The sequence below is a fragment of the Mastigoproctus giganteus genome, chromosome 2, assembly GCF_048544385.1.
Source record: "Mastigoproctus giganteus isolate SK-2022 chromosome 2, ASM4854438v1, whole genome shotgun sequence".
NCBI classification, from domain to species: Eukaryota; Metazoa; Arthropoda; class Arachnida; order Uropygi; family Thelyphonidae; genus Mastigoproctus; species Mastigoproctus giganteus.
This window is the reverse complement of record NC_143576.1, coordinates 122504015-122519120: the sequence shown is the minus strand read 5'-3', so window position 1 is coordinate 122519120 and position 15106 is coordinate 122504015. Positions and strand designations below refer to the sequence as shown.

Genomic DNA, 15106 nt, shown 5'->3' with positions numbered 1-15106 from the left:
GGTAGTGTTTGACAGTCTCTATCAATGCAAATTACTTGGGTTTAGGTTATGTGTGGAATAACTCAAAAAAAAAAAAAAAAAAAAAAAAAAGCAGTTTTCTGAGCATGTGAGTCAGTGTGCTACTTGCATTATCAATTCCCTCATTTTCCAAATATTGAATGTCACTCTACAACAAGGCTTCAAAGATGCAGTGGTTATATTAATTTTATTCATTGTGAATATGGAAAACTTAGCACCAGCATCATCATGCTGGTCACTTTCAGCATCTAGGATGCTAGTCTTAGTGTTTCATCCTACAATTTATAGTTTGGTGCATACAGGTGACCCCCGCTTAACGCTGATAGTTCGTTCTGGGAAAACAGAGCGCTAAGTGAATCCGTGCTAAGCGAGCACCATATTCCCATAAGGTAACATATGTATTTGTGAGTTGCGGTCTATTCCATAGGATATTTTCTAATCAATAATAAATGGTAGTGAAAATATGCACCAATGTCGATTAAAAAATATTTAATATTCAAAATTTTGTACATATAAAATATTCTACATTATATACACATATAATTATGAGATAATTAACTAACGAAAATCATGAATTTATTAATTCAATGGCTCTCGAGTTTTCGTATCTTTGGACTGAAAAATGTGTCAATTTTGGGTTGTGCTTTGGCCCTCTTCCTCTCATTGTACAACATCATGTAGGGATTCATTTCTTTCTTCAAATTTCTTATTACCTTGGCACTTCGTTCCATGTCAGGGTCGTTCTCCCGGAAATAATCACACATTTTTTCAAAGTGTTCAAAAGCTTCACTAAGTCCTTTTGCAGTCAGCAACTTCATCGGTTTTTCATCTATAGTATCTTGATCATCATCTCCCTCAATAGCAAGCTCTTGTTCTTTTATAATTTCCATTAGTTCTTCATTAGAGAGGCCATCTCTGTCGTTGTCGATCATCTCTTGTACAATGTCTTCGTGTAATCCTGCTTCTTTTCTGAGCTCAACAATTTGTGTTTTAACATTTTCAACGGAATAATCAGGTTCCTGGGAATGCTTTATGCAATTTTTCCAAACTTTCCTCCACACTCCATTCATGGTTTTCTGAGTCACTTCATCCCAGGCACTTGAAATGTTGTAGATGGCGGTTTTAATGTTATAGGATTTCCAAAACTCCTTTAAGCTCGGTACATTTTCAGTGTTGATGGCTTTAATAGCTTGGGAAAAGGTGTTCCTTATGTAGTACGCTTTAAATGTTGCAATTACTCCTTGGTCCATTGGTTGGATCAGAGACGTAGTGTTTGGAGGCATGTAAAAAACTTTTATGTGATTGTTCAAGTCTTCTAAGCTCTCTTTGCTTGGGTGTCCTGGCACATTGTCCATGATTAGAATAGCTTTATAACCAATGTTATTTTTTGCACAATATTTTTCCACTGCAGGACAGAAGAATTCAGCATACCAATCAATGAAAAGCGGCCTGGTTACCCAAGCTTTTTTATTAGCCTTCCAGATTACAGGTAGGTTTGATTTAGTTAAACCTTTAAGAGCCCTTGGATTTTCGGAATGGTAAACTAAAAGGGGTTTTAATTTAAAATCCCCCGCAGCGTTACCACCCAACAACAAAGTTAACCGATCCTTCGCCGCTTTGAAGCCTGGCATGTTTTTTTCTTCTTTCGATATGAAACTTCTTTTAGGCATTCGTTTCCAAAAAAGACCTGTTTCATCTATATTAAAAACTTGTTGAGCAGTATATCATCCCTCTTCAATAATTTTAACAAATTCTTTTTTGAAAGTTTCGGCTCCTTGTTGATCTGCACTTGCAGCTTCTCCCTGTATTGCTACATTGTGCAGGTTATAGCGCTTTCTAAATCTATCAAACTAACCCTTACTAGCGTTAAATGGTTCCCCATTTTTTTTTTCGGGGTGAGGTTCCTTTAAATCTTCATATAGGCTCTTCGCTTTTTCTTTAATAATAATTGAACTTAACGGAATTCTACGTTGAATGTTGTCTTCAATAAAATTATGTAGAAGTTTCTCCATTTCAATCATAATAGCCGGCCTAGCCCTGGTCAATTTAGTTGCCTGCAAGGGAACAGCTGTTTTTCCAGCGCCTAAAATTGATTCTTTATTTTTTATGATTGTTCTTACAGTTGAACCTGCCAGTCCTAAATTATTGCACACATCCACTTGTCTTTGACTGGAATCAATTCTCTTCAAAACGTCTAATTTAATTTTCAAACTCAATGTTTTTCTTACCTTTCCAATCTTTGCACCATGTCCAGACATTGTTGCTTTTTCATTCTTATCTGCCATAACTCTCTGCAAATGTAACTGCGTTGCACTGATTGTGATACGATGTTCAAGTACAGTAAACTGTCTGTATGTCTAACACTGTATGCACTGAATGATATCTAGAATTCCTCTGGCAAGTGAGCTGAAGACGGTGACAAATGTTTTATTTATCTGAAAAGTTCGATTTTACCGTGCAGTAAAATCAAATGGTTGTTTATTTATTTATTTTTTTTTTTTTTATGAAAACCCCAAACACGAAAGGTATCAAAACCTATAGTACATAGTACCGTGCATGGGTTGAAGGAGAAGTATGGGGGGAGGGGGATGTCGGAAACTTTGCTCTAGAGACTAAACATGGGTTTCACCACTTCAAGCCTCCAATAAGCAAAGTGGTGGTATTTCACCGGTTGATGAAAGTCATCTATTTTTATTGCAGGAGAAGTACTGTAAATCAATTATGGTGTAACTCATGGAGAATGTTTATGGAATTTCCAAAACAGTAAAACAAACAAATTTTATGTACTTCAGGTGACCACAAGGTCAGAGGAGTTCAGAAGACAAGAGAATACTGTACAAGAAAACGTGTGAAAAACATTTCACAAGTTATAGTTCCCACAGTAAAACAAAAGAAGAGATAGGGAGTAAATCTATTTTTAGTATCTTTCTTTTACAGGTCAGAACAGAAAATGCAGACTTCGTAACAACATATGACACTGGATGGTAAATTTTTTCAACTTGTGTACTAAAAAAGAATTTCTCCCTCGAAACTATCCACACCAAGAAAATAAGAGCATATTGAAAGTTTCAATTTTGTACATAGAGTAGAAATCATAAAAATAATTACTGTAGTTAATTTCATGGTGGCTATTTTCTCCTTTTGCCAAAAAAAAAAAAAAAAAAAAAAGGCTCAAAACAGACTGGACTGAAGACGGATTTGCCAAAAATTCAATATGTATGCTAGTAAAATAGCGTTACAGTGAGTTTTGACAGCGCTATAGTCAGATATGGGTTATAATGTAAGAACAGCGTTATAGCGAATCAGCATAAAGCGAACCGCATTATAACGGGGGCCTGCTGTATTATGTAAGTGCAGTGCATGCAGAAGAGTTAATATGTAAAGTAAATAAATTTTTTCTGCAGTTACTTCAGGTTTTGAATTTTTTAACTTGGATTTGAGTTTCATATCAGTATGCTAATTTATTTATTTGTGGATCTTCTAATATCATGTTTCCTTCATAAATAGACTTCAGCTGAAGCAGAATTGGATGGTAAAGATCCCCTTACAACTGTAACCGAAACATCTTCAAATAACTCCCCATGCATTGCTGAAGATAGAATGCTGAACCTTTCCCAAGTTGTCAACTCTACAACACACAATGGAAAGAATAATATCAAAAAGGAACAAGTAAGTTCTGATCATGCAGTCATGTTTTATAGAATGCTTGAATGAGTAATTAACATTTTGATATGGTTGACATGATGCGATTAGCTCAGAATTACAGTTATGGGTAGCTGGGAGCATCCACTTTTTCAGTCATCTTCCACTTCATTCCCCTACGATATTGATTGACTAATACTGTTATGGCCTTTTTTTTTTTCTGTAATGCATGTGTTCACAGCCAGATTTACATGTCGTATGGATGAGGAAACTGTGCTTCCTCCTGAGATCAGTCACCTATAGCCCTGATTGAAGAGGTCTAAAGAATTGCTCCAGTTGTAGATGGGAGCCAAATCCAGACTTCTCCAAACAAATAACAGGCTGTGATGCATGGTGCTGACTAAACTGCCACAGTAGACTCTAAGTGGTTATCAAGTATAATTTTAGTGTTATTATAAATATGTAAATTGAGAGGTTCCTTGTAGGTGTTTGGTGGGCTGCAAAAGTAACTGCCATGAGCAGCTATGGTCTGTCTGGGTTCTCCTTAGATAGCAGATAATTTAAACTGGAATTGAGATCATGCACAATCTGTTGAGAGACCAATAAGTTTTGCGATACGCTTTAATGGTGGTTTCTCAAAAGGCTGTTGCATTTGGGAGGGGAAAAATGTATTAGCCTTTTGGGTTTTTTTTGTTTTTTTTTTAAATATATGTACATTTAAAGTAGTGCTTCTTATAGTCATTCTGGTAAAGGAAATTTGTTCTCTTAAATATTAAGATTGCAATATTTCTTATGACATTTAAAATTCTGACTGCCAAATAAAGATGCAGTAGTTTCATTATATCCTGCTAGAATCTGCTTAGAAGTATAGTTTACAGATGCCTTATTCACTCCCTTTTTATAAAGATAATTTTAAAATGTGGCCTGTTTCATGGATTTCAATTTGAGATTTCTTAGGTTTTCCTTTTATTACATTTTTAGAGGGTTTTTTATTTTATTTTTTTAATTATTATTATTTTTTTAATTCATTGATAAAAGATGGCTACAGAATAGATGTGTGAAAATTCTCTTTCAGCTAGAGAGTAACTTTTGGTACAAATACCATCTGGTGTTGTGGAAGTGGGTAGTTTTGAATAAATATAAGGAAGAATTAGACATATTATTAGATGGGATCGAAAAAGGAGGGTAGTGTTGTTGTGTGTGTTTGTTTGTGGTGTATAAGCTTGCTTCTTTGCATCATTTGCCAGTACTACTACTACTAATAATAATAATAAGTTCTTCTGTTTACTAAAATTAGGGACACCATGTGAAATTAAACCAGGATAATGTTTTCTGTTATATTCAACTTCCTGATACACTATACAGACTCTTTTCTGGATTTTTAAGTATTTTCTGTTCAGCCCATAAAGGTTATTAATATCTCAGAGATAACTCATGCTAGTTTTATAGGTGCATGTACTAGTTCATGATTGATGAGGGGGATGCAATGGTATCCCTTCCTTATGAATTTTAGGCAGACAGTAGAATTGCACCAGGTGTCATTCTGTAGCATGCATTTTCTATTATGCTCTTTCCTCAGTCTTCTCTTCATTAAATCACTTTTTTTTTTAAGAGATCATTGATTTTCATTTACATGCTGGCCAGGGCATATTTGCAGATAAAGTTGTGTGTTAGTATTTTGAAATATTTCTAATGTTTTGTTATCATTATAGGTTCAAAATTTTCTATGCAGAATATTCCTTTGAATTGAAGAAAGTGCCAGTGTATTGCAGTCCATAGTGGCAGTTCTAAGAGTGAAATGGACATCTACAGGCCAGTCACTCTGACTTGATTCTGTGGTAAGAGAAGTCATGGAGATGATGATTAACAATGCACCACAGAGAGACCCAGATAGAAATGATATTCTCAAGGATATACAGCAGTTTTGTAAAGGGGAAAAACAAGAATTGGATGTCAACTAGTTTTGACATTGTTCACTTGTATTTTAGCAAACTATTTGATTCAGTCGTGTGTGTGTGCATGTGCACGTGTGCATGTATTTATCATATAAATTGAAATACATTGGGGATCATAGCCAAGATGTTTAAATGTATTACAGATTGGCTGCAGGATAAGGCAGAGGATTGTGACAATGGCTATTGTTAGAAGTGGGTCCCTCCGCTACTACTGAACCTCTTTATTTGATTTTCTTAAATAACATTGATGAAGGAACAATGTGCTATCAAAATTGCAGGTGTGACAGTTGCAGTTAGGAGGGTAGTATGATCAATACCAGGCTCCATTCCTTCACAATGACCTAGATAGGCTTCTGTGATGGTTGGATAAGTAACAACAGCTTTCTTTTAATTTTGTAGAATGAGAGATTTTGTCCTTGGGGTATAACAAAATAGCTTGTACAGTAGGGATTGTTGCATACAAACAGTGGACAAGGATAAAGATTTACATGCTATGTTCCAGGTAGACATGAAGCTCTCTGTGCAGTGAAGACACCAAGCAATGAGGACTTGTAGTGTCGTATCAGTGGTTTATAAAACATTTGCTTATAAAGATTGGAAGAAATTGTGAGATTCAAAGAGTACTCACATGAGGTTTGATTATATGAGCTAGAGAACTCAGTACCTTAGAGTGTAATTTATTGAGCTCTATAAGGTTTTGAGAGGGGATAGCAAAATGAGTAAAAGTGAAATTTTCATGGTTATAAATGATGCTAAACCAAGGGCCATAAATTCAAATTAAGGATGAGGGATTGTAGACCGGGTTGTAGCAAGTTTTCTTTTAGCCAACAGTGTGTTAAATAAGCTGCCTCCATGGGTAGTTGAGACTGACTGCTTGGGGTAAATTTAAAGGTTAGCTGAATGTGAGGAAACACATAGGTTTCCCCTCAATTGGCAAGTGCTGCAAAAGCTGTCAACATCCTTGCTATTATTAATAAATAGGAGATTGTTTATCTAAAATTCCAAACAACAAGATTTAAATAATGATATAATTGACATCCAATATCAGTTTTAGGTTTGAAAGCCACCACTACCTCTCATTTAGCTTGCTAACTGTGTTTGTGTTGACTGTAGGTGTTTCATTATTTATTTACATATATATATAAATTTCTTCTCATTCCTGTATAATGGAAATTAAAAAGATGATGCATCTAAAACATCTGTAAGTTAAATCAAACAGCAGTAAAGCCTGAAAGAAAAAAAAATGTGCTTACTGCCCATCAAGAAGTGAAGGTTTTAAGGAAGTTAGATCATGAAATAAGCTTGTCTCAACTTAACCAAGAGTTTTGTTAGACAAACAACAATATACAATATGAAAGCCCAGAAAAGGAAAAAATCTTAATTTTTCCCCCCCTTCTGAAAATGACCAGTAATTAGGCAGTGTCCAGAGGAAAACATTACGCATAAGTCTTTAGCATACTGTTGTCTGTGTGGCCCCACCAGCAAGTGAAATAAGTTATTTTATCTGGACCTGTATTGATGATGAAAAAAAAGCCTACCATGATATAATGAATTCTGGCATTGTCTCCTGTGGCATTCTTTAGTATGCCACAGGAGATATTGCCAGAATAAACTTATGATGATGAAATTTCAGCACATCAGTTGTGATGGAAGCAGGGGTTGAGAGAGATATTAATCTGTGCTAACACCCACAAGCAGTGATACAAAAATCTTGTTACTTCATGATCCACTATCAGATGTCATCTATGACATAAGAATTAACAATTAAAATTAGATTTAAAATTAATTAAAACACTTTCCTCCATGTTTTAAAAGCAACAATTTGTTTATTTACTTTTGTAATGTTGAGAAACCCTACATCCAGAACATTCATTATAATAAACTAGTTGCTTTAAGCAAAATCCCATTACAACTTCAGGGATGTACAAATTTAATTTTACTGAAATTTTGTTTTAATGAATATTGCTGAAAATTATTTCAAATGAACCATTATTTGTTCAAATAAATTCTGCTATGCTTTACTGTACATTTGTAATAAGTAAAAATTGTAATTTATGCTTTATTTTACTTAAAGTAAATTTTAAAATCAAAAATAAAATGATGAAATACCTGTACTATAACATCAAAAATATTTTGTTCAGAGTATTATTGAAAGCATATTTTATAAGATATATAACATGTTCAGAAATACAGTGCAGTAAATAAAATTTGTTACTTTTCACGTATTAATACATCAGTTTTTGCTTAAACGTTTAAACTTTCCCCCCTCCCTCATTAATATGGGAATTTAGTGCAATTGAAAATATGAGTACAGCTATCATCAAATTGAATTTGATTATGAATTCTGATACTTACCTCCCCCCACATTAAGTGAACTGTTTACATAAATATATGTGGAAGAACTTCAAATCAGGAATAAACAAGGCCTAGTTTGTTACTGCTCCCAATTTGCTTTTTGTATATCTTCTTTGATTTAAGCATATTTTAAAAGTTTAGTCAACAGAAAAAGTAATGGCAGGTGCTGATTCTTAATCACACACCATCTTTCATGTGGTGGTTTTTTTTTTTTTTTTTGTGTGAAATGTTTTTGGAGTGCTAAACTAGTTGTGCATGCCACAAGGATACATATGATTTGTTCAAAAATGTGAAAAATGTACAGTATGTAATATTAAATCCTTTTTGTTGAGGAAACAAAAATTATAGATTACAAATTTTTTTTTTTTTTGCCAGAACTATTTTGTTCAAACAAGAATTAAGGCATTAATAATAAGGTAAGTTGGCTGGGACCCACAAATATTTTTGTTATAGTGAAAATTTTATTAAAACTGCATTTTACTATATAAAGGTAGCATTTTCATGTCCCAAAGAACTGAGAAATAAACCTAGGGATGCCTGAAATGTGGATTCAACAGAATTTATATAGGACAGTCTTACAGAAAGTTTTCGAAAAGGGTGAATGAGCACCACTCCAAGGATATTTAATTATACAGGTTGAGAAATCAGAATGAGTCTTGCATTCTCTTGAATATGTGCTGGAATGGGATTGGAATTCTGCCACAGTTTTATCTAAGATTTTTCCTGTTATCAGAGAACCTGAAAACAAAATAAATAAATAAATGAATGAAATTCTGTTTATACTCCTGGATAACCACATAAATTTAGGAGTTCACAAGCTAGAGAGTGAAAGAAATCATGTTTAATAGTTATACAGATTTGAATCTCAGGCACTCAGAGCATGTACACTTCTCTACCCTTGTGTCTGGCCATTTGACTATGATGGCCACCTTCAAGAAATTCTTCTTATTAAATGTTATAGATTTATAAGATATATAACCATCATCAGAAGAAACAAGGGATTTGCTTTAATGAATATCTTATCCTCTTCAAAGAGGATAAGATATCATATATATCTTAAGATAATATGATAAGATAAGATAGATAAGATAGATAAGATAAGATATTCATTATCCTCTCTATCTCTCATATCTTATCCTCTCTATATTTTTACATGTCTTCATGAATGAATGGTTATTAGTTGATTTTTTTTGTGCAAGTACTGTACTGACATTTCTAATATATCCTTTGTATTTATGTCATAAGATTATTCATATCATTTACTGTATTAATTAATTTGATTTCCTAAAATCATTGTGCTTGATAATACTCTATTTTTGTCAATTATAGATAAACACAAATGCTATTGCTTGAATTTTTCTTCTTTATAGTAGATGGGAATGAATTCTTTTTTCTCTGTACCTATACTAAACAAGTAAAGTGTCATTTACCAACAGGTTCTTTTCACACTTTAAGCACAGCTCTTAGGCTGCTGCTGTAGCCTAAGAGCTGTGCTTAATTCTTTGCTAAATCCTAGTGCCCATAATTTTTATTTAGAACATCAAATTCAGCTGATATATCTTCTCTGAAGCTTAAACTTTACCTTCTAATTCATTATACTTGCTTTGGTAACAGATTCTGTGCTGGAATTGTCAAAGTTCTGAGGTTGAAAACAGGAAGATTAGCTGATAGCAGATTTGGATATGATATTTCAGCTTTGTTCTTGGTGCTGCATCCTGTAATATTGCACTTTCAAAAATAGAAATCTATTGTATACTCTCTGGGTTCATGCATACACCAGAGGCATGCCAAATGCAAGGAATATTCATCTTCCATTAACCAAATTTCACAGTTCAAACACTCCCATGGTAGATGTATTATGGGGCTCATGATTTTTCTTGGTCATCAGTTCCACACCAAAATAAGCATTATGTGGTTTAATTTAAAAGGCAGTAATTCTTTGTCTTTGATTTCATGGTGCATTATGGCCTTGCTGCTCTTGCGCCGTAAAGCCCATAAACAAACAAACTTTGATTTCATGGTTTAAAATTCATCAACAATGAACATTTATCTATAAAAATGTTACATGAATAATAATAATAACACATTAATGATAAATTAACAATTGAAACATCTGTAACATTTCTTTCATTACTAGAAAATGCCATTCATGACATCTTCTATATATTAATTTGTGCACTACTGCAAAATTGTAATATCATACAGTATTTTGAAGCACAAAAATTGACAGTAATTTTTGATAATCCTATCAGGTAGAAAAATAAAACTGCTCATAGTGTTCATTTAGAAATTTAGTTCTTTCTTTCTTTCTATATCATTCTTGACATGTGCAAATTATTTCTTATACTGTTATTATTTGACTTGCATTCTTTATTACTTGACATACTACCCATCACACTACCCTTTTTCCAAGGTTGCTGTATATAGGTATGCTATCCATAACATATACAACACTTCTTTTTTTTTTTTTTTTATATAGGAACCTCTATCAGCCAATTGTGTTAGTCTTCTAGCTTTATATTATGTAGGCTATCTTTAATGTCATTTGGTACAGTTGTAAGCTAACATAACATGAACAGTTACATGGGCATAAAAATCAAAGGTTTTCATATCAGATATTCATTACAAACATGTTTTTTATAGATTATGAAATTTTTGATGAGAAAAGGATTTCAGAATTCAGTTCTATACAATGAATGTGTGCAAAGTAATAATTACATAATTTTTTGTATATCTACAAATTATCACCTTTATAATTTGTTAGGGCTATGAAAACTCAATGGATGAAGAATCCTTTTTTGAACTCTTAAGCCGGTTTCAGAGTAAACGAATGGATGATCAGAGGTGCTCTTTGGTGCTATTAGAAAACAAAGAAAATAGCCAGTTGTTAGGAAATTGCCCAGCTACTAGTACTTCGGCCCAGCAAGTGCTCAAGGTTGAGGAGAAAGGTATATGTTTAACAAAATTACTTAGAACTCAACTTTGAAAAGTACAGTCTTTTAGGAATATAAGCCCTGTAATTGTAGTAATAATAATAATAATAAAAAAAAAAAAGCTTAAGATTTAAACACCATTGACAAATAAGTTTTATTTCATTAAACTACAGATTTGAGGTTGTCCTTGAGGTTGTCACAGACATTCTCTCAGATAGGCCAGACAAGCTGTACTTGCTACCTGGGAGTCTAAAACACTGATGGAACTGATATTCGGGTGACACTCAAGTCAAGTGGACCCAATTTCGGCGAAGTCCGGACGGTCTGTGACAGCCAAATCCTCTGCTTGCACTTTCACGATGGTGGGACTGTTAGTAATCCTGGGTATAACCTCCATGCACAAGTACATGGTGGGTGACCACCCAGGTGTGAACCAATGTAAGCAGGGGTCGAGGTGTGGTGCCCACACCACATGGAGGAATGCCGCCCCTCTATGTTACCAGGCAGTACTAGGTGGTAGATGACTCTCATCAACCGGTGAAATACCACCACTTTGCTTATTGGAGGCTTGAAGTGGTGGAACCCATGTTTAGTCTCTAGAGCTAAGTTCCGGTCAACCCTTCCCTATCTCTTCCATCATGCAGTATGATTGATGACTTTTGAGGTTATGATGAACGTCATGGCGAGATCCAATATTCCTTACATTTTGAGGGTACAGCTCTAAAACGGTGTTCGCAGGCTGGCCGCTAGTTAGTACACCGGACCGAACCTATTGATAACTCTCTAGGAAGCTTCCCAATCAGCTAGTGTATAATCTTGCTACCTCTATTCTGCCAGATAGTGGCTGGAGGGAGTCCGAGTAGTGTGCATGCGGGGAGCATTGTCAAGGCCACGTTATGTCAAGGATCTGGGTATATTCTTACCACATGTATGCCATATCCAAAAATTTCATTACTTCATACAGCATGTCCCACCTACTTGTTCTTACTATTGAATACACCATGAATTGTCAAACTAATACAGCAAGCTTATCTGCGAAAAGATCTAAACCTCCCAAGGACTTCCTAATTCATTTCACAAATATACGTGGTCTCAATTCTAATCTCAACGATGTCCATTTCCACTTGCAGTCTGCCAAACCCCATGTACTTTTTCTGACAGAATCTCAGTTATCGGTTGATTCATCTACTGCTCATCACAGATGCCCAAATTATTCGCTGTATGATTCCTTTAGCCTCAAAGGTGGTACTTGTGCATATGTCCGTTCTGATATTCCCTGTCAGAGACTTGGCAATTTGGAATCTCCTCTCTTTGATCTTCTCGGGCTTGAAATCTCTCTACCTCAATCTCTTTGATCTTCTCTGGCTTAAAATCTCTCTACATCATTGTGTCAAATTCATCTGTTGTCTCTACCGTTCTCCCAACTCCACTAATCACTTGGAGCTCTTTGACTTCCTCTCTTTGCAACTTGACTTTCTCCAGTCCAACTTTCCTAACAGTGAAGTAATTTTCCTTGGAGATTTTAATGTTCGCAACTCCAGCTGGCTTCCGTTTTCTAGTCACACCGACCCAGCAGGTCGAGATGCTGAGGCTTTTGCAATTACTAATGACCTAGCACAGATTGTTCATTTACCTACAAGAATACCGAACAATCCTAATCATACAGCCAATACGCTTGATCTTTTTCTCACAAACAACCCTTCTAAGTACACGGTCGAAGTGAGAGGTCCTTTAGGCACTTCAGATCACAACTTGGTGATTGTCTCTTCTCCAATGGAACCTTTATCTCATGGCTATTCCCTACCATGTGTTGTTTGGCATTACAAGAATGCAAAATGGGATGACCTGCGAGACTTCTTTTCTTCTTTTCCTTGGTCGGATTACTGTTTCAAAACTTCTGATGTCAACGTTTGCTCAGATCGTATCAGTGAAATTATTCTTGCAGGAATGGAATCCCTTATCCCACACTCCACTTTCAAATCTCGTCCTTTATCTAAACCTTGGTTTTCCAATAAATGTGCTAAGGCTGTCCAAGAGAAGAATGTTGCATATCGTAATTGGCTTGTTTCTAATTCTTCAGTTTCATTTTCTGCCTACACCAAAGCTCGCAACAGTTGTAAAGCAGTTATTAATCAGTCCAAACTAGAGTTTGAACAGGCTAAGAGTAGAAAACTTGCTTCTTGCCCTAATGGTAGCCGAGCATTCTGGTCTCTTGCCAGAGCTATTGGCCGCAACTTTTGCCCATCTTTGCTCCCACCTCTGTTCAAACCAGATGGTTCTGTTGCCACTTCAGCCAAGGATAAAGCTGACCTGCTAGCATCCCATTTTTCTTCCAGCTCATGTATTAATGATCTTGGTAAAACACCTCCCACCATTCCCAACACGCTCCATTCAGTGCTTCCTGTGGTCTTCTGTCAAAAGGATATCAGAAGGATTTTAATGAACCTTGATGCTAAGAAAGCTCCAGGTCCCGATGACATTTCTCCACTTGTTCTCAAAACCTGTGCTCCTGAACTTAATCCTATTCTTTGCCGCCTTTTTTCACTTTCTTATTCCAAAAGTGTTTTTCCTTCTGCTTGGAAATTTGCTCATATCCAGCCAGTTCCCAAAAAGGGTGACAAATCTCTCCCATCTAATTATCGTCCCATTGCAATTACTTCTACTCTTTCTAAAGTAATGGAGAAATCAATTAACCGCCAACTCTTAAACTACCTAGAAACCTTCCGTCTGATCAACAATCACCAGTATGGATTCCGTCAGTGTCGATCCACTGGAGATATTCTGGCTTATGTTACCCATTTATGGACTAATTCAATGGAAAGGTTCGGTGAAACACAAGTAGTTGCTCTTGACATCTCAAAGGCTTTGATCGTGTTTGGCATAAAGTCTTCTAAACAAGCTTCCATCTTATGGTTTGCCAACTGTTTTTAGTAATTGGTTATCCAGTTTTCTCTCTGATCGCTCACTGAGGGTGATGGTAGATGGCTCTCTGTCTTCTAACTTCTCCACTAATGCCCGTGTCCCCCAAGGTTCAGTTCTTTCCCCCACTCTTTTCCTCTTGTATATCAATGACCTTCTTCCATTGACTGGAAATCCTATCCATAGTTTTGCCGATGATAGCACATTGCATTCAACTTTCCATTTTGAGAAACCTTGTCCTGCTCAATCAGCTTCAACTTCTCGAAAATCTGCTACCAATTCCTTAAATGTCGATCTTCAGGTAATTCTCCAGTGGGGCAAAGACAACTTAGTTGATTTCAACCCTTCTGAAACTCAGTCTTGTCTGATATCTCGCAAAAAGGATTCTTCTACTACTATGCTTATCTTTAGTGGCACGCCGATTTCTAGGCAAAATGATATATCTCTTTTGGGGATTACCCTGACTTCTAATCTCTCTTGGCACAAGCACATTACAAATATTGCTTCCTCTGCATCTAAAAAACTTGGTTTTCTCTTTTGCTCTCGGCGTTACTTTTCTTCCAAACAGCTGCTCACTCTGTATAAATCGCAAATCCGCCCTGCCATGGAATATTGTTCCCACATCTGGGGTGGTGCCCCCAAAACCTCTCTCAGGCTTCTTGATTACATTCAGAAGAGGGCAGTTAGGTTAATTAATGATTCATCTCTAACAGAGTCTCTCCACTCGCTTTCTCATAGATGCACTGTTTCTGCTGCATGCCTCTTCTACAGATACTTCTATGGGCACTGTTCTTCTGAATTGGCTTCTATAATTCCTGCTCTCTCTCTTTCAAAACATTCCGAACACGTGCCGCCACTAGCCAACATCCATTTACTGTCCAACTTCAAACCCACAGAACCAACTTTTCATCTTCCTCATTTATTCATTCAACTGCCGTTTTCTGGAACAACCTTCCTTCATGCGTATTTCCTAAAAATTACAATCTACAGAAGTTCAAGTTTAATGTCAACAAATATCTTTTTTCGTCTTCTTAACCTCAAACCCAAGCACAGTACTAAGTACTATAGGTTCTAATACTTCGTGTTTGGGATTCACATAAAAAAAAAAAAAAAAAAGACAGATTAATTTTTGCAATTTTTGTGACTAACCAGCTTTTTATATTTTTATTGCTTTACTAAAGAGAGCTCTGTACTAAAAAGCAACATAAGTAGATAAATCTCTAATGAAAAAATGTATGTATTGTAGTATTAAAACTAATAATAGTACAATAAAATATTAATGTA

General features: G+C 35.5%; 1 protein-coding gene across 1 annotated transcript in view; it reads left to right on the top strand.

The window, feature by feature from the left end:
- The window catches only part of LOC150089536 (G protein-signaling modulator 2-like), a 240318-nt gene that overhangs the window by 179382 nt on the left and 45830 nt on the right, over window positions 1-15106 (top strand). The window contains exons 10-11 of the mRNA XM_090390018.1: window positions 3526-3687; window positions 10735-10918. Of these exons, the coding sequence (XP_090246144.1) occupies window positions 3526-3687; window positions 10735-10918 (346 nt within the window). The remainder of the gene's footprint in view (window positions 1-3525; window positions 3688-10734; window positions 10919-15106) is intronic.